We start from the raw sequence: 27623 nt of genomic DNA, 5'->3' as shown, positions 1-27623 counted from the left end.
CGATATGGCTATCTGTTAAGACATTGACTATTCGGATTGTTTTTAGAAATCATTGGGTACTACTACACACACATATTTGTCCCAGAACCTCATTAATTCTGGATTCAAAGTTGATGTACTAATATTATTAATTATATATATATATTGAATGTCTATGTGCAGTAATAAATCTAATAAAAAAAATTCTAAACGAAGAATGAAAATAACTTGTTCTCAGTTATTAAAACTTGATAAATGCAACCTCAGCCAAATCCCTCACACTTTGAACAACCAATATGCTTATAAGAAAAGCGTCACAAATCCTATATGGAAGAGGCGCCAGATGAAACCACATCAATCGTGGAATAGTCCAATAGTAACTATTTAGTGTATCCACTGCTAACGAGGCGTCTACAGTAGAGTTTTCAAAAATTTGAAAATAAAAGATACAAAGAACCACCAAGAGCAGTTCCTGACCATGTTGGCCAACAACACCAATAGTGTTGATCAAACTGTAATCATGGAGAGTTTTGTTGGTCCGATGGTGGTCATTGTGGTCATCAGTTTGCAGTGATTGTTTGGGTTCTTCATCAGTTGCTGAAGATACCGCCCCAGTCGTAGATGCTGTTGTAATTTCGAGTGAGCTAGTAGAAACGAGGAAAATAAATACAGCAATTGCAAGAGAGGTAAGAATACCTGGAGATTGGGACATAAACCACGACCACCATCCGCCAAAAATGTCAGATCCAGGTTGGTTTGTTTCAGTGTGGAGTGGGGCAAAATAAATCAGTGAGGATAAAAGTAGGGCCAATATGCTTAATAGAATTTGCGCAATAGACGTGAGATAAACCCTGTTTTTAGTTAAGGCAAATTGGTAATAATGAAACGCCATGCTAGAAAGAAACAAAACAGTGAAGAGTCCTGGGTATGCAGTCACTTGCAATAGCAACGATGATTTGTCACATGTCTTGGCCAGGTATAAAACCAGGGTATATATTGTGCCTATTAAGATGGCAAAAAAGGTAAATTTGAGTGTTTTAAATCCGGTTCTGGTTAATGAAATTGGATCCTCGGAAGGGTGGTAATGTCTGATGGCAAACTGGGTTTGCCTTAAAAGCAAGAAAAAGAGCCAGCTAAAAAAAGAAGTTAGCACCAGAACTAGTGCAAACTCTTTTTCAGATTGAAAGATTAAAAATGATGGACTCAAAGGCTTCTGCATCCCAAAGATTCCTAGCCACTTGACCCCTAGCACGAGGAAAACGGAATAACAGTTTTGGAAGATGAGATGGGAAATGCTCTTAATACTCGCAATTGCATAAAGTCTCAGTTTTTGCTTTTCGTCATTGGCAGAATTGGCTTCTTGATTGGCCAATACATTGTTGAGATGGTTACTTGTGCTGTAGCTAATAATTGACCCAATTCTTGTAGAGTCAAACAAAAGAAATGCAGACATTAAGTTGGCGAACAACCAATACACGCCAGTGCCAGCAGGCCCCTCAGGCATGTCAGGGTAGTGAAATGACAAGAATAAATAAATGAATACAGTAGCACCCTTTGCCGAGTCATAATAACTATGGACCTTACCCAAGATTGAAAAGCGGAGCCGCTTGGGCAACCCAGGATGGGAGAACCAAAAAAAGAAACTCAAAAACCAACCGATAATAGAAACCAAGACATCGGTGGACTCGGCCATTTCTCTTCTCACGCCTCCAATTCCAGTTACAACAGCATACCATAGTGCCATCCAGAGAAACAGTCTGGTGATTATTATAATGGGACTCTTTTCATTAAACTTTCGAGCAAAACTCATAATCAGCAAAATGAAAATGAAGACAAGCAAAAGGGAAACGTTGCTTGTTGTTGAGGGCGGCTTTGAGCAACAAGATTGATGGGTGGTGACGATGTTAGTCAAGGCATTATTACAGCGCTCGTTAGCAACAATTGATGCTTGGAGACCTGCAAGTGTTGGAGTAAAATGAATTCCCATGTGATCATAACTTTCAGGATATTCTTTAGAAAACAGATTAAAAACTGTTGGTACCTCTATTCCCGATAATTTTTGTTTTGTTCTATTGATGATACCGTTTAAAATGCTCACTTTTTCGTGTGTGATTGTTTTTGCACGATCCTCGTTCATCAAGGGGACATGCGGATGAAGGGTAGGTGCAAGAAACAGTGAATGTGGTTCTGTACTGCCCTTAAGCGACTTGTATGCTTGAAGAGCACGATTCATTGCTGCCCTATAATGTATGTCCATGTCTTCAGGATCAAAATGCGAACGTGAGAACCAAAGCCCAATAGATGTATATACAAATGCAATAGGTGTGTGCTTTTTTGTAGACAACATCTCCACTTCTTTTAAAGCAGATGAGTTAAAAAATGGGTCCCATATAAACTTATAAATAAGTTTGCGCTCTGGGGCTGAGGGATCAAGTGGATTATGAGCCGTGGTCGACAGCTCAAAGTCAGAGTGACGCTTAGAGGTATATGAGGAATAGTTTCCTGTGCCGTACAAACCATCTGACATTCCAACCATACCCCAAAACACTTGGCGCGATGTGGAGTCGCCAATGAATAAAAACTCCATTCCGTGGTCATATGCCTGGAAACATCTAAGTAGATCATTTTGGTTTCTATGATAAGAGTGGGTATAGCATCCTTGCGTGTTCCAAGCTGTGGGGAACTTTCGCCATGATCCAGACTGCATAACAGCCTCGCAACTGTTGGGATCTTCGGTATCTTAAGAAAGCCGATTAGCAAAAAAGTGAGTACTCAAAAAGGAAAAAAAAATTAATAAAAAAGCATACCCAACAGTTTATATCGAATAGTAACAAGAATAAACGAGATTAACAGAATGCCCCAGCGGGACAAAAGGTTCTTGAAGCCCCTGTGCATGTTTATGTCCTTTTGATTATTTAAGGTGTATGTGTCTTATTACTTTTGGCCTATCCATTTAAGACCAAGAGCCCCCTTTACGAGAGTATAGATCTGAAATTCGAAAAAAAAACAATGATTTCTCAGGAAGCGAAATAGGTTTCAATATTGATTTTGAAGGTTCTGCTTGCGTATAAGGGGCTCTACTATTTAGTTTGTGTTTTTTTATGGGTGAGGTGGTCGCAGCTGGTGGTGGTTAGAAATGTCGGGATTTTACTTTTGCCGGTAAACATTCTGAGAAATATGCCGGTCTAGGAGTTACCAAAAGGGTTTACTGCCGCAGCCTTCTATACATAGATTGGGCGAGAATGTCGGTCATACAGGAATTGCGGAGGCCTATCGGAACCGGCCAGAAAGCTTAAATAGCTTTGAAAAAAATAAAACAAAACTAATAAGAAATCAAACTGATGATTAAAATTGAACTTTTGAATGTGAATCTGATCTATATTTTTGTTTAAATCACTTTTCGTTTTGGGTGAAATTTCAACCATTTAGTCTCTCAACGTTTTCCCCGCTATTTTCACATGGCTCAAGAGTTTTTCCGGGACGCTTGTGCTTACTGGTTACTACAACGTCAGAAATGTAGATGAAAAACACCTCGATCTACTCAACAATTCGCAATCATCAAAGACCCGAAAGCGCGAAGATTTGATGAGAAGTCCTCGAGCTCACTGCTGTTGCTGAACCCTTTTGAAATGGTTCATTCAATGTGCGTTTAACCTGAGACCTTTTTGAAAGAACGTGGGAAGGTTTTTTTTATTATTATTTTTGTTTATGGGCAGGCGGTTCCCCAACATTTTTTTTTTTGCTCTGTATATATAAAAAAATCCTCAGACCTTTTCTTTTCCTCTTTTTATTTGCTACTTCACCACACACACAAAAACCCCTCTTTCAAACTAATATCCCAAAATATCCACACCCTCAAACATGTCAAGTACAGACGAGGCTTTGTCGGAAAAGCAGCCTTTGCTGAGTCCTCAGGAACCTATTACTGCTGCTCCAGCAGAAGTTGCTTCTACCACAGATTCAACTACCCCAGAAAACCATGCCGTTCGCCCGACTGTAACAACCCCAGCCCAATATACCAGAAAGAAACCGTCCATTGACAAGCAAACAAGCATCTATACATGGAGTTATGACTTGGTTGTGTGGATGTTCCTTAAGGTCTTTGAGCTGTTTTTCCGCGAAATCAGATCTCGCGGTGCATTCCGTGTCCCCAAAGATGGCCCAGTGATTTTCGTGGCCGCACCTCACGCAAACCAGTTCATCGACCCAATGCTCGTCATGCAACAAGTTAAACGCGAAGCCGATCGTAGAGTTTCTTTTCTTATTGCAGAAGCTTCTCTTAAAAGAAAGTTTATTGGTCTCATGGCTAGAATGACCCTGTCGATTGGTGTTGTAAGAGCACAGGACAATCTCAAATCAGCAACTGGAGAAATTACCATCAACTTTGAAGAAAACCCACTCAAGGTCATTGGCAAAGGAACAAAGTTTACTAAAGAAGCGTGTGTTCGCGGTCTTGTTGGTCTGCCACGATCTCTTGGTAATGCTGAAATTGCTGAAATCGTTAGTGATACCGAAATTATTCTGAGAAAAGAGTTCAAAAGCACCAAGGGCAAGGCTTTGCTTGCTGAAGGAACCTCATTCAAGTTGGCCCCTCACGTTGATCAGTCTAAGGTTTACCATCGCGTTTTCAGCCATCTTAATGAAGGCGGATGTATTGGTATTTTCCCTGAAGGTGGCTCTCATGATCGCTCAGACTTGCTTCCTCTCAAGGCTGGTGTAGCCATTATGGCCCTTGGCGCTTTGGCTGAGCATCCTGATTGCAATGTCAAGATTGTTGCTGTTGGCATGAATTACTTCCATCCTCACAAGTTTAGATCCCGTGCTGTGCTTGAATTTGGCCATCCGATTGATATCCCTCCTGAACTTGTCGAAGAATATCGTGCTGGTGGTGAAACCAAACGTGAGGCTGTCAAGGCCGTTCTTGACTTGGTCACTGACGGTCTCCGCGCTGTTACTGTCAGATGCTCTGATTGGGACACCCTTATGACGATCCAGGCTGCCAGACGTCTTTACAGCGGTGCCCATAAGATCCCCCTGCCTCTTGTCATTGAACTAAATCGCAGACTCTTAGAGGGATACAACAAGTACAAAAATGAGCCTGTCATTATCGACCTCCGGAAAAATGTCACTTCTTACAACCGCGCTTTGAGTGATATGGGCATAAAAGACCACCAGGTTGAAACTGCTAATATGAACAAATTTACTGTTTTCGGCAAACTTATTTACAGAACATTTAAGCTCATCCTCTTGTTGCTGCTCGCTCTCCCAGGTACCATTCTCTTCTCGCCCATTTTCATTGCCACTCGTTTAATTTCAAGAAAGAAGGCGGCACAGGCTCTCAAGGCCTCTACAGTCAAGATCCAGGCTAATGATGTCATTGCGACCTGGAAAGTTTTGGTTGCTATGGGCTTAGCCCCTCTTCTTTACCTGATCTACTCGTTGCTTGCCACATACCTTGAGTACAAATACCAGTTCTTGCCCGCCATTCGACCACTCTACATTATCACCATTCTCATGTACTTTTTGTTTCAAACTATCACATATGCGGCTCTTCTTATTGGAGAAACTGGCATGGATATTTTCAAATCGCTCAGACCCTTAGCACTTGCTTTGTCACCCAGATATGCTGATACACTGTCCAAGCTGCGAGAACAACGCCAGAACCTTGTGCTTCAAGTCACTGAGGTTGTCAACTCTCTTGGTCCCGAGTTGTACCCTGATTTTAAAGACATTAACAAGCTTGCCAATCTGTCTCATGAAGATGACGATGATGAGTTTGAACACAAGTCACATCACACTCGCTCAAAACGCAGCGAATCTGTCAGCTCTTCTGGCTCACATGCGCTTTCCAGAGTGACGTCGGAGTCCTCACTCGCAAATATGCCGTTGTTTGGCAATGCTGACGACGAAACATCCTCATCAACTGGTGTTTCACGTATTAATAGCGGTGCACACTCGAGATCGGAATCTCGCGATGGAGCTAAGTCTTATGGCCACACTTCTGCCACTGAAAGAGGTGCATTTGAGAGCGAAGTGAGCCAACGTATTCGTGACGCCATGGAGGAACGTGCGCGCCAACGTGGTACTGATTACGAAGATTAGATTTGTTTTTTTTTATTGAACCCCTTTTATTTTTGTTAGCTAGTTAATAAAGCTTCTATAGCTAGTAAATTAAAAAAATATTTTGTCCCTATCTTTTTTTTTTAAAACAGATTAATCCTCGCCTGCAGGAACTTCATCTTCCAAAACCTTTATCAACTTTACTCGCAATTCTGTAGAGGGAGCGCCTTTAAGGACATCTGAGACAAAAAAAGCATCGACCTCAAGCTGGACTGACTCAAGGGCGCCTTTGATAACTCCGGCAAAGATATTCGAGTACCACAGTTCTTTTCTGGCTCTGCCATCATCCGGGAGCTCGACAAACTCTGCAAGAGGGTTTTCGTCAAATACAAGAGAAAACTGCTTATTGTCGGGCGACCAGTTTTCAACAGCTGGTGTGATGTTGAGAAACATTTTAAAGCCAACCTTGGAAATAACCTCGGCCGTGTCCTTAAAGTTGGTGCATCGGCCAAGCCCAGATCGTGCTAAAAACTCCTCTATTAACCGCAGACCAATGTTGTAGCCCATGCGTTCAAGTTGCTTGTTGACCTTGACATAGTCACCTTCATAATCCCGGCAAAGCTGAGAAACTATAGAACCGTATGTTAATGTGACGAGCTCTGCATTCTAGTTTTTGTTTAAAAAAAAAAGGTCTCGGTTAGTCAAAGAATGTTCACTTTTATTGTGGTTAGTGCAAGAAAGTATATCAAGACATATAGGGAAAGGCAAAAAGCACTTTGATCTGTAAAAAGTCATTGATAGTTGTTGATTTCTAGTCGCTTGATACTTACCACTTTCTGGACCTTGTTTTTCCAAATGTCTTCTCCCACGGTTCGATATGCTTTAGACATGATGGTAGATTATTTATGTGTATCTTGACAATTGTTCCTTCAAAAAGGTATATCAAAGTTGGCGCTTTCTTTTTTTAAAAAAAGAAAATTAAGCTAGTTGGAGTACAATTCGTGTATATGGTATTTATTGGAGGGTCTGTTGCAGGGTCTGTCTAGGCTTTTGGGGAAGTTTTGCAAAAAAAAAAAAAAAAAAAAAAAAAAAAAAAGGAGGAGGTTCAACACAAAAAAAGGTGCCACACAGGCACATTGAAAATCCGCAACCCCTAACCCTCTTGTGTTATTCTTAGGCGCGATTTAAGAATTGCCTTTTTGCCCAGGACTAGATCTTCTTCATATCGTTTAAAAAAATTAGTTGTTATATTTATTTTACAAAAAATTATAGTCTATGGAATAAAAATACATAATTAAGGAGTGAATAATGAATAAAAAATGCCTTAAGGGATTCTAACTGTCCCTTTTAATATAAAAATACAAGTGCTGAACCGCGCACTGTTGGTTTAATAATACCGTTTCTAATACCCAAAAAGGTATTGCCTTAGATTAATCGATTAGTTGTTAATTTTTTTTGTTGTCATTTTAAAATTACCGTTGTTGTTTTAATATTTTTTTTTTGTTTTTTTTCATTGAAACTCCCAGTTGGTGGTTTATTCTCTTAAAGTATCGAAGTCACGGTGCGGTATGATACACTTCCAGTATAATAAGCTGTCGAGAACGATGTTGGCTGTGGACTTGTTACCGCTGCATTTGTTTCTGTCGCCGACACTGAACTCACCGTACGAATCGCAGATAAGATTGTTGTCTCAACACGCGTGGAAGTCGTAGGGGTAGGGTATGGGTAGTTTGTGCTCACACTAAATGTCAGCGTTCGCACTATAGTAATGTACTCTGTCGAAGTGGATTCGTACGAGGTCGAGCTGGCGGAATTGCTCAAAAAGCTTGAGGGAGTGGGGGTGCCAGTGATACTTGCAGAAATGTCCAATGTACCAAAAGTAACAGTCGGAAGTGCGGAAAGTGTGACAGTGGTAGTGGAGTTAATAAAAGCTGAGGAAGACAACGATGGTTGAATCGATGCACCTGAGGTGATGGTAGTAATGGGAGTGCCAGTGGTCAAAGAAACGGTGAGAGAAACAATGGTACTGGAATGGGCAGACGACTCAGAGCTGATAGTTGTGATGGGTACACCAGTGGTTAAAGAAGTGGTGAGTGATGTGATGGTAGAAGAAAATGATGGTGTTACAGATGAGTTCGAACTAATAGTTGTTATTGGGACACCAGTGGTAAAAGGAACTGTGAAAGAGGTAACTGTAGAGTTAGCATAAGGGGGGGTGGTGGGGATAGAAGAGGTAGTAGCAGTGACTGAAAAATTACCGTAAGTCGGCATCAACGTAGAGGTCTTTGTTCCATCTATAACCAAAGTAGCATGGTAAGGGTGACCGCTTCTCACTATAGTTGTAGTAAGGGTCTTAAGATGAGTAAGGGTGCTTGTAGGAGTCAAGGTTTTGTACAACGTGACTGTGCTTCTAGGAATCGTAGTAGTACGTGTTGTCCCATCAGATGTAAGAACCTGAGTAGACTCTTCGGCTGTCGAAATACTAGTGGGGAAAAGAGTTACACCATTGGATGTGACAGTCTCTCCCTCAGATGTGATGGTAGTTGTCAAAGTCTTAAATTTCGTGATGGTGCTTGTTGGTGTAATGGTCTTGTAGAGAGTAACAGTGGCCTTAAGGCTGGTGGTCAATGTAGTTCCTGCACTAGTGAGGGTTGCTTCAATGCCTTCAAAGATGGTGGTGGATGTGGGCACAAGAATAACGCTTCCAGAAGTGATTGTTTCTTCAACAGTAGATGTGCTCGTTCCTTCAACAACAAACGTCTGTGTGACTGTGGAGTTCTCGCGAGTCAAAGTTGTCGTGAGAGTTTGTAAGCTGATTAAGGTACTAGTAGGAGTCACAGTCTTGTAAAAAGTGAAGGTACTTCGAGGGAGGGTACTTGTGCGAGTGAATCCAGCCGCGGTTAGCGTCATGGTTTCTTCGTCAGCAACAGCGGTGGATACAGGAACTAAATTAAGAGCACCAGAGGTTTCAGCTTCCTCTACAGTAATAATGCTAGTACTCAGTACAGCATATGTCTGAGTAAAAGTAGATGTTTCACGGGTAATGGTAGTGGTAAGAGTTTGCAAATGAGTAACAGTACTCGTAGGGGTCACAGTTCTGTAAAGAGTGTAAGTGCTTCTAGGAATTATGCTGGTTTTGGTGACACCATCAGAAATGATAGTAGTAGTTTTTTCTTCAGCAACAGAAGTGGCAGTGGGTAAAATTGTCAAGACACCCGATGTAGTTTCCTCAGCAGTAGACGTGCTAGTATTATCAACAGCCAAAGTTTGGGTTACAGCAGCACCTTCAAGAGTGATTGTGGTGGTGAGCGTGTGGATATCAGTAATAATACTAGTTGGAGTCACAGTTCTAAAAAGAGTAACGGTGCTTTTGGGGATGATTGACGTTTTGGTAATACCAGCTACAGATAAAGTGATTGTTTCCTCATCTGCAATAGAAATTTGGGTTGGAACCAGAGTGAGTGAGCCAGAGGTGATTGTTTCTTCAATAGTAGAGGTCGAAAATGTGTCAATAACTAAAGTTTGAGTGATGGTAATGCCGTCAGAGGTGAGAGTTCTTGTGACGGTTTCAAAGTTGGAAACAGTGATAGTAGGGGTAATAGTTATGTAGCTTGTTATTGTGCTCTTAGGAATTGTGCTGGTTATAGTAGAAGGTTCAAGAGTAATGGTAGTGGTAACATCTTCAGAAGAAGAAGAAGAAGAAGGAGAGGGAACAGGGGTGTAAACACTGGGACTAACGTATTGGGTAGATTTAACTAATCCTAGTAGACCATCAGTTCTTGTAGTGACATAAGTCTTGCAAACATCACAAGGACCAGGCACAATGACTTCAGTAGTTGAGGCTTGGGCGGCAGCAGAAGACGATTCGGATGAACTAGAACTTGACAATGCACAATTGACAGAGTCACCGGTTATAGTTACATACATAGTGACAGGGTTAGTATCAACCCAAGAAGTTTCTGGGCTATTTTCAACCTGAAGAGTCACGATGCTATTGTCTTGTGCTGCCGCTATGCTAGTTGCAATGGGGAGAGATGTGACACTTTTTAGCAAAGCTAACGAGGCTAGCGTCCAAGCCCCAACTGACTGTTTGAATATCATTGAGTTGTATAGGTATCAAGTGGAAGCTGGAAAAGATTGTTAGACAGATAATTGATTAGATTAATAAAAAAAAAAAGGATTAACTTACAAAATTGTTGAAAAAAAAATTAAATAGATGAATGAAAAATTAGGATTATATTGTAACCGGGAATTTATGGATAAGTCTTTGAAAAGTGTAGAAAAAAATGAAGGTATTGAACCCACTGGGAAGACCAAAATATTTATACAATTTTAAGAAAGTTCCTTAGAAGGAGTTAAAGATGGGAAGACTTAATTTATAAATAGAAAAATTGTTTTACCAAATTAGGAAAAATGCATCTTGAGTTAGACAGTACCGTTCAAAGATATAAATAAATAAATAAAAGGGCATCATAGGTTTGGAAAAGAAATTTGGCATGGTTACCAGGAAAATATAGAGATCATTAAGGGGGGGAGTGACTTCATTTTCAATTTTTTGGAATATTTCGGCATATAAGAAACATTTATTTAAACGGCGATTTATTATTGATTTATAAGGGAAGGGAAAGGCAATTAAAAAAATTTAAACCTTGGGGCTGGGTTAGAGATGGATTTTGGGGGGCTTTTGGCATCTGAGCTTTTTTGATTTTTTGAAAATGAAAATGAAAATGAAAATGAAAATGAAAATGAAAATGGCTGCATTGGGAAATAAGGTTGCATTGAAATGCAGGTGTAAGTACGGCTGAACAAAGTCACATGAGTTTAAAAGCAAACTCTTGATCAATAGAGCACGATAAAAAAATATCTTTTCCTTTAATAAAAAAAAGTATTTTTTTAACAAAAATTTAAAAATTACAATGATTCAAAGTATGATGAATGATTTTCTATTAAAAAAATCATCATTTTATTTTCTTTACGGTATTCTTGATTTCAATTTTCTTTCATTTCTCTGGTTGTTATGGGGTATTATTCATTTCCAAAAAAAAAAAAAAAAAAATCTGAGCCTGCACGGCTTTTAAATTTCCCAAAACAGAAACATTTTCCTAAAGCGGCTTGTTATTGTACCTGGGGCTGGGCTGGCTGGTTTGGTTTGGCTGGGTCTGGCAGTTTTTTTGTTTTTTTTTCCTAAAAACCGTTTTTGTGCATTACATTTTTTTTTTCTGTAGTAAAAAAAAAAAATATATATATATATACCAGTTTGTTCCAAAAGCATCTTTTTTCAGAAAACCTCCCTGCAATTTGACAATCTGCAAGTATTATTAGTATTAAGATTAAGTACATAGACTTACATAGCAATCCTATCCTGAAAGAAAGATTTATAACGACATTTTGTTTATCGAAATATCTTTTATTTTTTTTATAAAGAGAAACCTTGGGATCATTGCCATGACTTAAGGGTTTAGGTCCCTATAATTTTTTTGTTTTTAACTTGTTTAGTTGATTGGGACTTTATTGTTTGATGATTTATAAAGGAGTGCGTATGGAGAGTATAAATATTTCCAATTATAACTGTATTGCTTATATCTCGCTGTCTATCCCAGCTCAACCTTTTAAAAAGTCTTCAGAAGTATAATATGGGGATTGTGGAAATTAATCTTTCTTGGATAACTTTTTTTTTAAGATGTCCTGCATATATATTTATATGTCAGTTTTCTTTTTTTTTTTTTTTATTCTTTCATTCTTTTTTTTCTCAATTAGCATTAGATCTTAAGCGAATTGACATTCAAAATATATTAAAACTAAGCTTAACTAAATAACGATATACTTTGTAATGGCTGGTAGAGCTCACTATTTTAATAGAGTTCATAATATGGGCATTGCTGGTATCAGTTCATTCTGAGTTTAAATCCATAACTGAGTACTTTTGGTGTTTTACAGTTCTAAGAGACTCTGGTATCTAGTCAAAGGAGGGAATGACGTAATATTAGTGAAAAGCCGCAGCATCTTTTGACGAGATATAAAAAAATAAGGGCCCTATATCACCCAAACTAGAGTAATAAGTCCTATTCAGCTGAAAAAAAAAAGTCAAATTGTAAAGCTCTGGGGGGTTAAAGAATTTTGGGTTTCAAAAAAATAAAAATAAAAATAAAAACAATAGATAAATTTTTGATTATTTCTAATTTCTGTTAAAACATGATTGTCAAGTTCACCCATATTTTTTCAAGAAAAAATTTTCATCTATAAAAATTTAGTCAATTACACAAGATTAATAAAAACAAATCTCACAACCATGGAATAAATCTAAATTAATCGGAAAATAAATAAATAAATAAATAAAAAGACATTTAAATCCATCAATATAAAAAAGTCAAGAAAAAATATTCTTAATTGTGCCTTTCAGATTATTGAGAGAGTAATTAAAATGACCTTGTTACATAATTTGCTGTAATAGGCCGAGTAACTAATCTAAGCTATATAGAATTAAGGTGAATAAATTTTAGTAAAAAAAAAAAAAAAGAAAAAAAAACTGGAATAAACTTGTTGTGAGAAAAAGAATTTGATTTAAACTTAGAAAATTCAAATATGAATCTACCAAATCGTTATCTTGATAGAATTGGAAAGAACGAAATATAGTCTTTCAGAAAATGATATATCTTTAGGTGTTAACTGAAAGGTAAAATTATTGTATCAATTTTAAACATAGCAATATTTTTTTTTAAAAGATATTTCTTTAAAAATTAAAACTCACAGACTTCTTCTTAAACAATTGGTAATTCTTTTGTAACTAAATTGAATTTTCATTTTTTATTTATTAGCAATTAGGAATAAAAGATTAATACATTTAACCAAAATAACCGGTTATATTCGTACAAGAGTACCTTACAAAGTTTTGTTAATGTGAATAGTATCTCAATGGGAGCTTTCCCGAGATGGTTGTTATCCGTAGGCTATTATAGAGTCAAGGTAGAATTGTCGTGAAGAAAAATCTGGAGGGTTTCAAAATGCCGCATATGTTTTTTTTTATATATATGAGAGCTATTTAGATGTTGCATATACTGCTGACATAATTTTTAATTTAACCACTCCAGTTGCCAGTGTGACAAACGAATTTCTCGCGCTTTCTAGAAAAACCTTTGCTGAGTCAATCATAAAAGAAAGCTGAGTAATACATGCGGGAATATATCACCTTTAATCGTGCGGCTGAGTCTTTGTCTATGTGTGTGTGTGTGTGTGTGTGTCTGTGGGCACCGGTTCTTCTTGTGGGGGAGACAAAAAAACAAAAAAAAAAAGTCCTCCCCGGCCAAAATTTGTTTTTTTTTTGCCAGATAGCTAACCAGCCAATTTCCAAAGGCTTCCACACGGGCCTACAAGATTCTGGCAAACACATCAAATAATGTCAGCCCATTGCGTAATAAAAAAAAAAAAAAAATCTCTTTCTTCTTCTAATTAGTGGCAACAACCATCCTCTCCCCCCTCAAAGAGAGCTTTTCTTCACTCGTAATAACTCTACTATAAATACTTGACTATTTCCTCAGTTTCTTTTTTTTTTTTTTTTTTTCAATTCCTTCTCTTTTTCCCTCTTTTTCTATTCTTCATCAAAACTTTACCCAACATTCAATTCCTTAAAACAAAAACTAATTCTAATCCTCCAATTTATACTCACAAAATCTAATAATAATGTCTTACTACTACGATAGCTACAACCCTTACAACAACCTCTCCCTTTGGGACATCATTGAGGCTCTTCAAAACCAAGCCTCTCAAGCCGATGCTGCTGAAGAAGAAGCTACTGCTGCTCCTCGCGCTGCTCCCACTCCTCGTCGCCAAGGTCCTTCTCCAGCCTCTGCTCGTGCCGCTGCTGCCGCTGCCGCTGCTGCTGCTCGCCCTGTTCCAACTGTTCGCCCTGTCCCGGCTGCTGCTCGTCCTGCTCCAGCTGCTCGTCCAGTCCCAACAGCTGCCCCAGCTCCTACCCCTGCTGCTCCTGCCCCCACTCCTGCCAAGCCAGTTTCTGCTTCACCACTTGTCCTTAAGCCTGTTTCTCGTACAGATGTTTTCCTGCCTTCAATTGATGTCTACGACACTCCTGAGGCCTACCGTCTGTATGCTTCTGTCCCCGGTGCTCAGAAGGCCTCTGTTGAGGTTCACTTTAACCCTGACAGCCATGAGCTGACCCTGGAAGGTGAAGTTCCTATTCCTGGCCCTATTTCTGGTGCTGCCGAGGGTAAGATTCATTTGCTTCTGAGCGAACGCGAGACTGGTGCCTTTGCTCGAACCTTGCACCTTCCTTCTGAACCTAAGGTTGATGACGAGAAGATTACTGCCAAGTTCAATGCAGGTGTCTTGGAGATCACTATTCCCAAGAAGAGTGGTGAGAAGACTGCCAGAAGAAAGATTACCATTGAGGATGTCGATGATGAGGAGCTTCTTTCTGAGGCCCAGGAGTCTGTTGAGTAAAGCTACTGGTCCCAATTGAGCTCCTTTTATGAAGTTATGAAACGAAACTAAAAATCTTAACGTGTATTAATTAATGAATTGAAATGAATTTATTTGAAAAGAATGAGAAATCTTTTTCATTGACCACTTTTTTACTTGATAAATCTTTTCTAATTGTAGAAATAGATGACGCTTGACTAAAAACCATCTTTTTATTTTGGACAAGCTATTTTATTTTATTTTATTTTTTTTTTTAACAAATGCCTAATAAGCTTAATAATTATGAAAACTCATACACATGCATGGATTTTTTATGGGCATACAGGGCTTTCAATAAAGCTGTCACAATTACTTTAAAATCTTGTAATTAACAAATTACTTAAAATAGATATTCATAATTAAGATATATGTACAGCCGTACCACCAAAATTATTTCACCTTCTCTTACATTGTGAAGTATCATAATTATGATACGGTTATAACCCAGTCAAACGTTTGATTATAAATTTATATTTAACACATTTAAATGTGTTATAACAATAATAAACCCAAAAAAAATGCTTCATTAAAATAAAAATTGGGAATTTTTTTTTCTTTAAATACCTGGCTTCATTCCCCAGGTTAAATTTTTTTTTTTTTTCACTATCCTAACATCTCTCAAATTGTACCAACTTTTGATCTTTTTTTCTTTTTTTCTTTACTTATTCTACAATCGATTTTGCTATGGTCTCTGATAATACTTTTGAATCTGAATCTTCTGCTCACTATAATTCCTCACTTAAAGCAAACCAATTGGATCTTGATATTACAGCTCATCTAGAGAAAATAGACAATTTTCCTTCAACCTCTGCTACGGATACTAAAAATGAAACTTTTCTGGTTAATGGCAGAAATATTACCTTCTCCTTGCCTGTTATTATGGAAATATTAACCAACAAACCTGTCGGAAACTTCTTTTCAAAGATTGGCCTTAGCTCTAATTTTTATCAAGTTCCTTTCAGAAAAACAGATAAAGATAAACCTTTCTTTGTTCAAGACAAGGGATTTTTTGAATGGGATCATATCCCATTTATACTCGATACTTCCCCAACTTCCTTTCAAGGTTACATTCGAGGCCTACTTCATAGCATGATTGGAGTTTGTTGTTATGTCTATATGGATGACATCATTATTTTCTCTCCCTCGGGAGAACAAAATAAGAAAGATGTCCGTTCAGTCTTGTCGGTATTACGTGACAACAATCTTAATGTCAATCTTGAGAGATGTGATTTCTTTCGTGAAGAAATAGAATTTTTGGGCTTTAAGCTCACTTCTTCAGGAATCACTTTTGAAGAATCCACCGTTAATAATACCACGAATTGGCCCAGACCCCGAAATGTGAGGGAGGTGAAAACATTTGTTGACTTTGCTAATCACTTTAGTAAACTTATCAAAAATTACAGGTCTCGCATAGAGCCTCTACAGAATATTATTGATAAAGGTTACATATGGACTTTAGATTGTGATGAAGCTTTTGCTTTAGTCAAAAACATATTTGATTTAGACCCATTTCTTCAACATTTTTCTCTCTTAAATGAAACCCTTGTGGAAATTGGTACTTCTTTCAGTGGCATGGGTGCCGTTCTCTCTCAAAAACACAAAGATGATAATAAGTTTTATCCGGTAGCCTTTTTCAGCAAAAAATTTGACAAAAAGGAAAGAAATTATTCCACATATAATCGGGAATTACTAGCAATTGTGGAAACCCTAGGCCATTGGTCTCATTATCTCACTTGCTTGCCTTTCACCATTCTTTCGGATCATGCTGCATTACTCAATTTCACTACCTTTAAAATAGAGACTTTCAGATCAAACCAATGGTACCATGAGCTTTTAAATTATGAGTTTGATATTAAAAATAGACCTGGTAATAATAATGTTACTGAGGCTGCTTTATCCATGATTCATATTTATGACGAAGACTCTCAGCAACAGATCGATGACAAAACTACAGTATTACAACCCTTTCAAGTCTCTCAGCAAGAATTTACCGACACTAGATTATACTCAATGTCTGTGAATTCAGAATTTTCTTTTGCTAATATCCCTGTCATTGATTCGTCTCCTTTGCTTGAACTCACCCCAGACTTGATCCAAGCAATTATCAATTCCCAGAAAAAGCATACTAAAGAAGGCACCAAATGGAATGAATTTATGATTTTTAATGAACGCATTTACATACCTGAAAAGGATACAGATTTAATAAATAAGCTCTTAAACTTTTACCATTCGAAGGTGTATTTACACACTGGGCGAAATAAATTATACCTTTCATTACGTTCTACGTTTTACATCGAAAATCTTAGATACCTCGCTGTTGAACATACAAAAACTTGCCATTTATGTCAAACTAGAAAATTTCGCGAAAAAGTTAGTGTCGGCGGAGATCTATATAAGCCAATATTGCCTTCCCCTTTTGTTCACGTTAATATAGACTACATTACTATGACAGGAGAATACAAAACCGGCTTAACTATCTGTTGCTTGTTTTCCAGATATATTCATTGTATTCCTTATACGGTTGGTGAAGGATTTAAGAAAATTCATGAACATTTAGATGAATTTTTCCGTCACCAGATTGGGGTTTACCCTAAGAAGATTACTTTTAGTAATAATAATAAAGCTTTTCATAATGTGGATTTAATTTATTGGTGTTTACAACACAATATTAAATTATATTTCCTAAACCTTTATCATCCACAATTAAATAGTCAAGTGGAAAGATCAAAGGCTCTTCTTATAGAGGAAATCTTCTTCTACTTACAAGAACACAACCTGCCCGAGGAACAATGGCATACACATCTCCCCCAAGTCTTGGAAGTACTTAATACATTCAAAAACTTTGTTGCCAAATATTCTTCCAAAGAAATTGTCAATTGCCCCCTGGATAGACAAGATTCTATGTGGCCTGATGTCCTCCACAATATTTACGAATTCTTAGGCATTTCCTCTGATAAAAACTCAGACCAAATTAAACACTTTGCTCGGGGAGACTGGGTGACGGTTGACACTTATGTTTCTGATTGGATTTCCGGAAGATTTAAGGGTGCTGGAGTATTGAACCCTCCTAAAAGGATTGGCCCCTTCCGAGTCATTTACAAGATCAATGACCAACTTTATTTGTTACAACTCCCTCCAACATGGATGCAATTTGGCCGACATATTAACTCTATTTTCAATATTACTCATCTCAACCGATACTTTTTAAAAACTGGAATTACTCCTCCACCAGCACCAATCGCATTAGTAGACAATGAATATGCTGTTCATGTTGTCAGAATCCTCAAACGGACATTCAAAGATGACTTTGTTTTGGAGATTGCAAAAGGAAATCATCTCACAGTCAAATTCTTACATGAGTCATGCAAAGAGTTATTGGAAGCTTTTGAGAGCATCCAGGCTAAACGTTTTTCTGGAGAGAAATTTCGGGTAGAAACTCCTAAAATGTGGACTGCTCGTTTCAATGGTTCTTCTTCATTTTAAGGGAGGGAAAAGGGTGATGTTATTATTTTCATGCTTTTATTACACATTCATTTTTTATAATAGCCATTTTTAAATTTGTTACAACTATTATTTTTGTTACTATGTAATTTTGTAATTTTTCAAAACCTCCTATTTTTGTTCACCACATTCTTTTTTTTTTAGTCTCTGCTGCCTGTTTTTTTTTGTTTTTTTTTTAGTATACATATACATCATAATAACCGCCACGCAAGTATACAAAACACTACCCACAAAAACATTACAAAAAAACAATAAGATGAGCCAGGAAACTTCTCCTCTGCCAACTGATGTCACTGATAAGCGTCGTGCTGATCTTGTGATTCCGTAAGTTTTATTGAATGATGTACAAAGTATTTACAAATCTAACTTTTAGATAACATAATTAAAAAAAAATTAAAACAGATACCGAGCACGTAAACCTCTTAAGAATGAAGTTTCTTCTGCTATGAGCAGCAGTATGCCCATTGCTGCCATGTTTCTGCGAAATAAGTACGTTTTATTCCTTAACTTTTTTTTTTTTTAAATCTCTTCTAACTTTTTTTTTTTTTTTTTTAAAACAGGATCCTCGCTTGGGCTTCTCTTTTCACCACAATTCAGGGATACCTTAACGAACCTGCCCAGCTTGCAAGCGATAGCCAACCTGCATGGCTTTCCGTGTTATTGGCTGCTGTCGGTATCGTAACTTGCTACATGGATATTATCATGCCCCCGCGCGGACCTACAATGGCCAACGCTGCGCGTGAGGCTGCAGCCGCTGTTACCGAATCAATCACCACTTCGATTGTTGCTGCTCCCACTGCTTAAAAAAATTCCCCTCCTTTATCTCCCTCTTGTCTTTTTCTTTTCTCTCTTTACAAATATCTTGTACAGTAATGCGTTAATGAAATTCGTTTTTTTTTTTTTTTTTTTTTTCCCCCACCCGTTATTTATGTATATATACTTAAAACTCAAACTCATCATCATCGTTAAAGTCTTTTTCAAATGGACAATTAAGACTATCATGACCATCTCGTTCACACAATCCACACCATTTATCTCGTCCATCGGCCAAATCAATCTGCTTAATTGTCGTGGCACCACTATCAAATCCGTTATTGCCTGGTTTGGTTGGTGTTGCCACAGACAAATCAGGAACATTACCGAGTGTCGCAGTATTTGGACTAACACCCATGCTCTCTTTTCTAGCCCCAGAACCTGCCGGCGGCAGGGGAATAGAAGGTGGAGGTGATGTGTGCGCAGGAGCGAGAGGTGCCATGGATGATGGAATTTTCATGCTAGCCAGTGAAACTGCAGAGGCTGCAGAAGCGGCCGCACTTGTGGGCGACTGCTGGGGGAGTTCGTCAAGCAACGCGTCAAGGGTTGGTGTAGCAGGAGATGAAGGTGATGAGGATACGCTGGAAGTCGATTTTTTAGGTGAAGATCTGTTGATTGCAATCTTCACTGGAGAAACTTTATTAGCAGATGGCGACGACGACGATAACGACGACGACGATAACGCAGCGGCTTGACGGGCATTCTCGGCCTCAGTTTGCTGGAAAATCTTTTCCTCAAGCATTTCCTCAAGCTTTGTCATATCCATTTCAGCCTTGGCCAGTTTCTTGAGCAATTCACTCATTTCTTGCTCAGCCTTCAACCTGCCCTTGCGTTCCTTTTGCAGTTCTTGCTTAAAGATACCAGCCTCATTCTCAGCAATTTCCTTTTCAAGTTGGGCCTGCTCCAAGCGATGTCCCATAATCTCCTTATCATCTGTCAAGTCTTCCACGGTTCTTTTAAGCTCCTCAATCTGCTTCTTAAGCTCATCAACTTGTTTCTGGTGAGCCTCATTATTATTAGGAATAAAGCTCGTACGACGTGAAGATGAGATGGGTGATGCGGGTGTACTGGCAGTCACTGATGCAGCTGCTGCCTCTAAAATTGCAATCTTGCTGCGTGCATCCTCCAGCTGTGCCATTAGATCGCTTAACCGACCTTCATTCTCTAACAGTTTATTTTCTGCGTCAGCAAGCTTTTTAAATTGCGCTTTAGCGTCTCTTTGTTCATCAATGTTTGTAGAGGTTGCAGCAGCTGCAGGAGCAGCAGCTGCCGAGTTTGCACTGACTTCCAAATCCTGAATTAATTGTTCAAGCTCATTAACACGCTCTGTTACTTTTTCAGCTTCGGCAAGCTTACTCTGTAATGTTTGAATCTCGTGCACATATACCGAGTTTGATTCTTGCAAGTCTACTTGCAGAGCATCGATTGTTTTGCGGAACTCATTACGTTTTTCGTCAAATTGTGCCTTCATGTGTGAAAACTTGCGGTCGCGTTCTTCCAAGGCAGCCTCTAGTTCACTATGGTGTACTTGTTTGAGTTGTTCAATTTCTACGCTAATTGCACTACTACCGAGAGACTTGGTATCCACATTGCTCATATTTTGTTCAACCTCAAGTACAGTTTTTTCTAGTTCTTGGAGTTCTTCAGATTGTTGTTGGAGTTGTGCGTCACGTTCTTGAATCTGTTTGCGCAATTCGAAAATTTCACGTTGGGCTTCAGCTTGGACTGTTGAAACTGCATGAGCTACTGCATTTGCTATTGCTGCACTGGTATTACCCTGAGGCTCTCTCAGACTCCCACTATTAATACTACTGGTATCATCAATTGATGACGAGTGATGGTGATTGTGATGGGATTCTCCATCGAAATAGTCGCTGTTAAAAGTAAGGGGTGTTGATGGGGTGCCTGCATGTGAGGGACTATTATTATTATCTCCAAAATCAGAACTTGAGCTGGAGAAACGTTTATCTGCAGATATACTTGGGAATGCTTGGTCAAGTTTCATAGGTGCAACTGAGGATGGTGGCCGCTTAAAAGTGGGTGTGCTAGCGCGCAGCTGAGTGGAACCAGCCTGTGGGGATCTAAGTCTGTTGGGAGCTTGTGATGAAGAAGAAGAAGAAGCAGTCGGTGTTGGTAAAGGGAAAGAGGGAACACTACCACTTCCATTACTGCCTGTAGAAAGAACTGAGGAAGGTCTACCAGTAGAGCGTGTTGAGTTTGTTGAGCGATTGGGAAGACCTCCTCCTGTTGGTGTGAAAGAACTTCTTCGACCAATGTATGATTTTCTTGCAGTGGCTGCAGTTGCTGCCGAGTTCGAACGAATGAGTTTAGGATACGAGATGAAAAGCCCAGACATGGGTGTTTCTGTAGAAAAATACTGACGGCCTGCATGATCACCATTGTGACGGCCCATTGATGCGTACTCGTCAACAAGTTCAACACCAGCAAACTCGCCCGTTTTACCATCGATGGGGCCGACATATTTAAGCACGGCAACCTGGCCTTCAGGTAGAGTGACACGGTCACCGATTGCAATGGCCGCCAGCCCATACGCGGCACCTGCGCGGGGGGTCTTGGGGAGATCCATTGAGGAGTGTGTGTGTGTATTGTTTATTTGTTTGTTAGTTGAGAGATTTAGGGGGGGGGAAAGAAGATTGTAGATTTTAATGTGAAGTATCTGGTGGTTTGCCAAAATTAAAAAAATAAATTAAAAAATAAACAAACAAAACCCTTTACCCTAAAGCTGAGTCATCAACCACGTGATTATATATTTTCATTACCACCACCAGCAATCCAAATTAGAAAAAAAAAAAAAAAAAATTCTTTGCACACAAAAAATTTTTTTCTTTCTGCCAACCAGCTAAAAAAAAAAAATAAAAATAAATAAAAAAAAACTACCCGCCACCTGAACCGACCAGCAAACGTACAGACGGGACCTACTTTTTTAAAATGCCCAAAACAACTCTCTTCATTACAGGTACATAACTATTTATCTTATTTATTAAAAAAAAAAAAAAAAAAACTTACACTAACTATTGAACTAGGCTTTAGCAGCGATGTCAAGGCCCGCGAACTCGCCGCCGAATTTGAGACGTGAGTAAACAAAATCATCCTTTGCCTGTTCCTCCTCTCCTCCTTTTCGTTCCTTTTCGTTCCTTTTCGTTCCTTTTCGTGTAATTCCATTTCCTCTACCCTCCTAAAACCCGCCGTCCCGAGACCTCGAGCCTGCTTTACTGCTCAATATCTTCTCCTACATCCCATCTCTCTTTGATGACATCCCACCTTCTCCATCTGTTGGGGTTTTGTCAACGCGCGCGCGTTCCTTCTATCTCCCCATTCCACTCCACTCCACTCCACTCTACCCATTCATACATACTCTTCCCTCCCACCCTCATATGTATATACCGTCACGTTGCTACGAAAACTCCTCTTTTCAAATAGAGCGTCTTTTTCCTTGCGACCAGACCTTTATTTTTAGCCAGGACCTTGTCCCAGATTTATCAATTTTTTTTTTCTTTTTGAAAAAAAAAAAGATACCTGGCTATATACAAGTGTTGTACGTGTGTGTGTGTTGAAAAAAAAAAAAAGTGGAGGGCTTTATTTTTATTTTATTTTTTTTTTCTATTCCTACTACAAAAAAGTCACTGGGACATTATCCCAATTCATATCTTTGGAAAATCACAACATTATACTAACCATTTTTTTTTTTGTTTTCTCCAGATTTGGCTCTCTCATTCGCTGTGATATTCCACCACCTCGCTCCAAGCCTTATGCTTTTATTGAGTACGAGGACTATCGTGATGCCCGTGAAGCATACCGCGACATGCACGAACGCCGCATCAAGTCGGGTGATGTGATTTTCGTCGAATGGGCAAAGACCCCCTTCCGCAAGCGCTACAGATCTCCTCCTCCCAAGCGTCGCCGCTATGCTTCTTCGCGCTCTCGGTCGCGCTCTAGATCCCGCTCTCGGTCACGTTCTCCTCGCCGCCGTGGAGACAGAGATAGATCTCGGTCGCGTGACCGTGGTAGCGGTGATCGTGGCAGCAGTGACCGTGATCGTGATCGTGATCGTGGAAGCGGAAGCGGAAGTAGCAGATACAGATCGCGCTCGCCTCCCTCACGTCGTGGCAGAGACAGATCTAGAGAAAGATCAAGAGACAGATACAGCCGATCATCACGATACGGTAGCAGAAGCCCGCCCCCACGCCGTGGAGGTAATGGCAATGGCAGTGGCAATGGAAATGGAAATGGAGCAGCACGTTCAGGCTCGCATTCGCGTTCTGCGTCACCCCACTCACCTGCTAGATCCCCGGCAAGATCTCCTGCTCGTTCTCCTGTTAGATCGCCTGTCCATTCGCCCAGCCAATCTCCCAAGCGTGAGGACAGTTCTGCTGCTACTACTGCTGCAACTGATGTCTCTTCTGATGCTCCAGCCAAGGATAGTGCTGTTGAGTCTGCAGGCACTGCTTCTGATGCCCCGGCAGCTGCGGAATCCATTGCTGCTGATGTTTCAGTTGCCTAAATGGTTTTCGGTATAACTAGCTCCTTTTTTTTTTTTAAAAAAATATATATATATATACACTTTTTGTAATATTTTTTTTTTCGTAAGGCTTAAAAAAAATAAATAATAATCTTTAGCTTTTTTTTTTTTTTTTTTTTTTTAAAATATTTTAAATATTTTAAATTTTTTAAATTTTTTACATGGCCGATTCTTCATCGTACGTGTATTCATCTGCGTTTTCTGTCATCATGTAATCATCGTCATCCTTCATATGTTGTTGATTCTTATTTCCCTTTCCTTTCACTTTCCCCTGTTCATCAAGTTCTTTTTTAAGTGCGGCCGCAGCAACTGCCGCTTCTTCTAGTTGCCTTTTCTTTTGTTGCGCTCGGGCAGCAGCCCCTGCCAAAACTGCGTCTGCATCAAAATGCAATACAGGACCTGCCAACTCACTACGTCGTGCAAACAGTCCGTCAAGTGACCTCCAAACAACTGGTTCCGGAACTTGAAACAATACAGGTTTTAACAAAGCCACCAACTCTGCATTATTATCCGAATCCTTGCGTTCTGTAACCACCTTGACCAATGTTGCCAAGAGCATGTTGACTGCGGGGGAAATGAGTGCCGGGATCTGGCCAGATTCTAAAATAGAAGCTGCAGCAACAGTATTCAAATGATGGTGAGTAGTAGAAGAAGATGTGGAAGTTGAAGTTGAAGTTGAAGTTGATGGTAAGGATGACTCCCCAGAGTTGATACAACTGCCACTGCTTCCCACAACAGAAGCCGTGGATGGCGGTGTCGGCAATCCTGAAGGATTGTTTGCAGTTGCAGCAAGTGCTTTAGAAACATAGTAATAGGGCGGAGCCAAGATTCTGGAGCACAGTTCAAGGATATGGGGGAGCGACGAGTCAAGGTGTGTGTCTGCAAACGCACGACGCTCTTCCTCGGTTGCAATTGCAGATTCGCGCACCCACAATTTCACAACCGCATCAAAGTCAACAATGGGTTCTGGGTCTAATACCTCGAGCACTCGCCGGGACAAGTATTTAGACCGCACATCAATGTAGTCGGCCAAATTTCCACGCGTCCACTTGGGCTCCACAGGCAAAGGTCGCTCGAGGTCGATCCATACCTCAATGAGTCCGTCAGCAGACTCAAGCTGGCCACGCGTAATATCGTCGCATCGTCGGAAATGCCCAGCCGCGCGAGAAAACGTGGTTGTGGACGATGATGTCATTGATGACAACGATGTAGACGACGCAGAGTTGCGGCTAGAGGCTGCCGCTGCTGCTGAACGTTCATCAAGCTCCTCAAACAATGCCCAACCACGAGACTTGATGCGCACATACCCGTCTGCTCGCCGAAACTGAATCTTGTCAATGCCATCTTGTACAGGTATCACAATGCGCTTGGTTCCACGATACAACGAGATGGACAATCGGTCGGGCTCAGCTAATGCTCGTTCACGCGCTGCCTGCTCTTCAGGGGTTGGGAACTGACCGCGACCACAAGAGTTGGTATTTTGTTCAGTTGCAGATAAGGTATTGACGCTTCCTGATGAGTTGTTGTTTACACCTCCTCCTGCGGCTCCTCCATGTGAGCTCAAGTAACGTGGGGTATCATTCCCTGAGCCTCTAAAGTAAAGTCTCAAACGAGAGTCTTTAGTTCCAGAAACTGTGGAGGGTATTGTTCGAGAAGGAGCTGAAGGAAGCGATGGAGTGGTAGAAGAAGCAGCAGCAGTCCGTTTTTGTTCCTCAAGCTCCTTGGCCTCGGCAGCAGAACCCTCGGTGGCCTCAAACGTGCCAATCTTGACGCGTGCTATCCGGAAATCACTAAAAACGCGCTGCTTAGCCACAGCAGCCAACGCCGCAGCTACACTTCCACGCATGTCCCCAGAACCACCTGCACCGCCACTATCACGCGACCCATCTCTCTGTTTATCACGACGGCCGTGGTGATGATGGTGATTATTGCGATTGTGAGTATACCCCCTTGCTCCATACACAGGAGGAGGACCTCGTGAGTTGGACCCACCACTATGTCCATTATTATTATTATTATTACCCGCGCCATTAGTGGTGTTGCCAGCACCTGTAGTCATGCCAGATGTTGAATTGCCATACCGACCAATCCCATTTCTTGTTGGACTATTAGAACCGTTATTACTTCTATTGCTACTTCCTGCTCCTCCTCCATTGCTGCCACTGTACCCGTGGTACGAGTCGTAATAATTAGTAGTTACCCCGTAATAGCTATTACTATGTGAAGGAGGCGATGATCCTGGAGTCCCGTTACCACTGCCATTACTACTCATGGTTTGCTGCTGGTGGTTTGGTGAAGAAGATTGCGATGGAGGCATGGGGGATAGCATTTGGTGGTGGTAATGTGGTTGTTGTTGCTGCTGCTGCTGCTGTTGCTGTTGCTGTTGCTGTAACACGGGTCCACCCCTTTGGTTATGATTGTGATGCGGATGAGACCCCTGACTTAAATCGTCATAGTACTGAGACGAATACTTAGGAGAGTATTGAGATGGAGGAGGCTGGCCCGCGTAATTTCGATTATGGTTATTGTATTGATGGTACCCTTGGTTATGACTGTAGTAACCACCGCTGCTATTATAAGTATTGTTTTTATAACCTTGACCATAATTTTGGTAGTAATGACTACCTGTGCCATTATTAGATTTTGAAGTGTGTCGAGATGATGGCTCACTAGTTGTTGCTGCTTGTTGATGCTGCTTGTAGGTTGATGTTGCTGACTGTGACTGGGCAGAGGAAGTTCTTTTAGACGAAGCTGAGTCTGTTGCCGTTGACGGCCGTGCTTTTGAGTTTGTTTGTGATGGTTTTGATGGTGACTGTGCAGAAGAAGACTTGTTTGTAGAAGAACCTGCATTTGTCTTATCACTCCGCTGAAGTTGATCATCTGAAGCATTAGTAGATTTGTGCGAAGATGATTGTCTATTGCCAGCCGTAAACCGCGGAAGATCAACCCGAGGCCGTTTAAGCGATGGAGGGCCGTCCATTTTTTTTCTTTTTTTTTCTTTTTTATAAGTATGAATGATTTAATTTATCGAAAGAATAAAAGTCTCAAAAAAAAAAAAAAAAAATCCGCCGTTAACTTTAAAGATTTAAATATCAATTTATAAGAAATTTCCAAATGAGTTCTTTTTTTTTCACTTTTCCTGTTATTGGGATATCTTAAGCGCCATTTAACTATTCTCTTTCGTATAGTTGAGACCTTTTTTTTTTTATTTATTTATTTTGTATCAATCCAACAAAATCTAAAGAAAAAAAAAGAAAGCTCGTTTATCACTCGTAAATCCTCCTTTTCAAGTATAGTATAACAATTTTACTTGAAAGATATTGGTATTAAATAACTTTTGGTTTTCTGTTATTTCTCTTAAATCATATATAACTTGTTATATGAAAAAGGAGGGAGGGAGGGGGGAAAAAAAAAGTCACTCTTCGTTTATGCGTGGATGCACACAATCGTGATATAAAATATTCAACAAAAAAAAAAAGGAAGTACCCGAAAGATAAAACCCCCTTTCTCTATCACGATTCTTTGTTCTTTTTTTATTTTATTTTTTTTTTTAAAAAAAAAAAAAAGAGAGAGATGATAAGAAATGGAAAAAGAGATTATGACGAGTAATATAGATGGTTGAATGAAAATAAATAATAATAAGAATGAAAGGATGTAGTTTAACTATTTTATGGGGAAAGGGGGAAAGAGAGGGAAAAAAAAAAAATAGCTTGTTAATAAATAAATTAAAATAAATCACACACTTTTACCCGCAATTTGTCCTCTTCTATTTGAATTTTTTTCTTGGGTTGCTTCTTTATTTGGTGATAGTGATGGACTTGGTAATTCCGGTTGATAGTGGTGGTGGTGGTGGTAGTGACAAAAAAAAAAAAAAAAATTAAAAAAATTTTGTTTGTAAAACATCTTAACTTGTTACATTGTAACATGTTTACACGTGATGACAGCTGTTACAAAATAGAAATGTAACTAAAGTGTAATATCCCGGTAAGTGCATTTACCCTCAAATGTCTTATCGCTCTTGTTTTACATTTCCTCGGTTATTAATTTCACAATGAAATTTCCCAACGTTCTCAAAAAAAAAAAAAAAAAAAAAAAAACTGTTTGTTCCCCACACACACACACAATTTTCAATTTTATAAATACCCAAAAATATCCACAAACAGCTTCATCCAAAACTTCCCCATTCTTGGATTTTAACCATAAATCTTCTCATCCTTTTATTTCTTCGCTAAAATCTGATTATATTACCCGACTCCTC

At 39.5% G+C, this 27623-nt stretch overlaps 10 protein-coding genes across 10 annotated transcripts; 5 read left to right on the top strand and 5 right to left on the bottom strand.

Annotated features, from left to right (window-relative positions):
• Positions 1-220: 220 nt before the first annotated feature.
• SAPINGB_P005010 (uncharacterized protein) lies at positions 221-2874 on the bottom strand (the record flags this gene model as incomplete). The annotated part of the gene is made up of 2 exons (XM_031999725.1): positions 221-2718; positions 2787-2874. 2 exons carry the CDS (start codon positions 2872-2874, stop codon positions 221-223), a joined length of 2586 nt encoding a protein of 861 aa, XP_031855616.1.
• Positions 2875-3840: 966 nt separating this feature from the next.
• On the top strand, positions 3841-6081 carry SAPINGB_P005009 (uncharacterized protein; the record flags this gene model as incomplete). The annotated part of the gene is made up of 1 exon (XM_031999724.1): positions 3841-6081. The coding sequence occupies one exon, from the start codon at positions 3841-3843 to the stop codon at positions 6079-6081; it is 2241 nt and encodes a 746-aa protein (XP_031855615.1).
• Positions 6082-6192: 111 nt separating this feature from the next.
• On the bottom strand, positions 6193-6929 carry SAPINGB_P005008 (uncharacterized protein; the record flags this gene model as incomplete). The annotated part of the gene is made up of 2 exons (XM_031999723.1): positions 6193-6705; positions 6870-6929. 2 exons carry the CDS (start codon positions 6927-6929, stop codon positions 6193-6195), a joined length of 573 nt encoding a protein of 190 aa, XP_031855614.1.
• Positions 6930-7581: 652 nt separating this feature from the next.
• SAPINGB_P005007 (uncharacterized protein) lies at positions 7582-10140 on the bottom strand (the record flags this gene model as incomplete). Its single annotated transcript, XM_031999722.1, has 1 exon — positions 7582-10140. The coding sequence occupies one exon, from the start codon at positions 10138-10140 to the stop codon at positions 7582-7584; it is 2559 nt and encodes an 852-aa protein (XP_031855613.1).
• Positions 10141-13716: 3576 nt separating this feature from the next.
• On the top strand, positions 13717-14493 carry SAPINGB_P005006 (uncharacterized protein; the record flags this gene model as incomplete). Its single annotated transcript, XM_031999721.1, has 1 exon — positions 13717-14493. The coding sequence occupies one exon, from the start codon at positions 13717-13719 to the stop codon at positions 14491-14493; it is 777 nt and encodes a 258-aa protein (XP_031855612.1).
• Positions 14494-15195: 702 nt separating this feature from the next.
• On the top strand, positions 15196-17994 carry SAPINGB_P005005 (uncharacterized protein; the record flags this gene model as incomplete). Its single annotated transcript, XM_031999720.1, has 1 exon — positions 15196-17994. One exon carries the CDS (start codon positions 15196-15198, stop codon positions 17992-17994), a length of 2799 nt encoding a protein of 932 aa, XP_031855611.1.
• A 274-nt stretch (positions 17995-18268) lies between these two features.
• On the top strand, positions 18269-18816 carry SAPINGB_P005004 (uncharacterized protein; the record flags this gene model as incomplete). Its single annotated transcript, XM_031999719.1, has 3 exons — positions 18269-18336; positions 18415-18501; positions 18573-18816. 3 exons carry the CDS (start codon positions 18269-18271, stop codon positions 18814-18816), a joined length of 399 nt encoding a protein of 132 aa, XP_031855610.1.
• A 136-nt stretch (positions 18817-18952) lies between these two features.
• SAPINGB_P005003 (uncharacterized protein) lies at positions 18953-21412 on the bottom strand (the record flags this gene model as incomplete). Its single annotated transcript, XM_031999718.1, has 1 exon — positions 18953-21412. One exon carries the CDS (start codon positions 21410-21412, stop codon positions 18953-18955), a length of 2460 nt encoding a protein of 819 aa, XP_031855609.1.
• A 362-nt stretch (positions 21413-21774) lies between these two features.
• Positions 21775-23347, top strand: SAPINGB_P005002 (uncharacterized protein; the record flags this gene model as incomplete). The annotated part of the gene is made up of 3 exons (XM_031999717.1): positions 21775-21802; positions 21870-21918; positions 22546-23347. 3 exons carry the CDS (start codon positions 21775-21777, stop codon positions 23345-23347), a joined length of 879 nt encoding a protein of 292 aa, XP_031855608.1.
• Positions 23348-23522: 175 nt separating this feature from the next.
• Positions 23523-26345, bottom strand: SAPINGB_P005001 (uncharacterized protein; the record flags this gene model as incomplete). The annotated part of the gene is made up of 1 exon (XM_031999716.1): positions 23523-26345. One exon carries the CDS (start codon positions 26343-26345, stop codon positions 23523-23525), a length of 2823 nt encoding a protein of 940 aa, XP_031855607.1.
• Positions 26346-27623: the final 1278 nt, after the last annotated feature.

The sequence above is a fragment of the Magnusiomyces paraingens genome (genome assembly GCF_902498895.1).
Source record: "Magnusiomyces paraingens strain CBS 517.90 genome assembly, contig: contig4, whole genome shotgun sequence".
NCBI classification, from domain to species: domain Eukaryota; kingdom Fungi; phylum Ascomycota; class Dipodascomycetes; order Dipodascales; family Dipodascaceae; genus Magnusiomyces; species Magnusiomyces paraingens.
The sequence above is the reverse complement of the archived record's forward strand: the minus strand, read 5'-3'. Positions and strand labels throughout refer to the sequence as shown.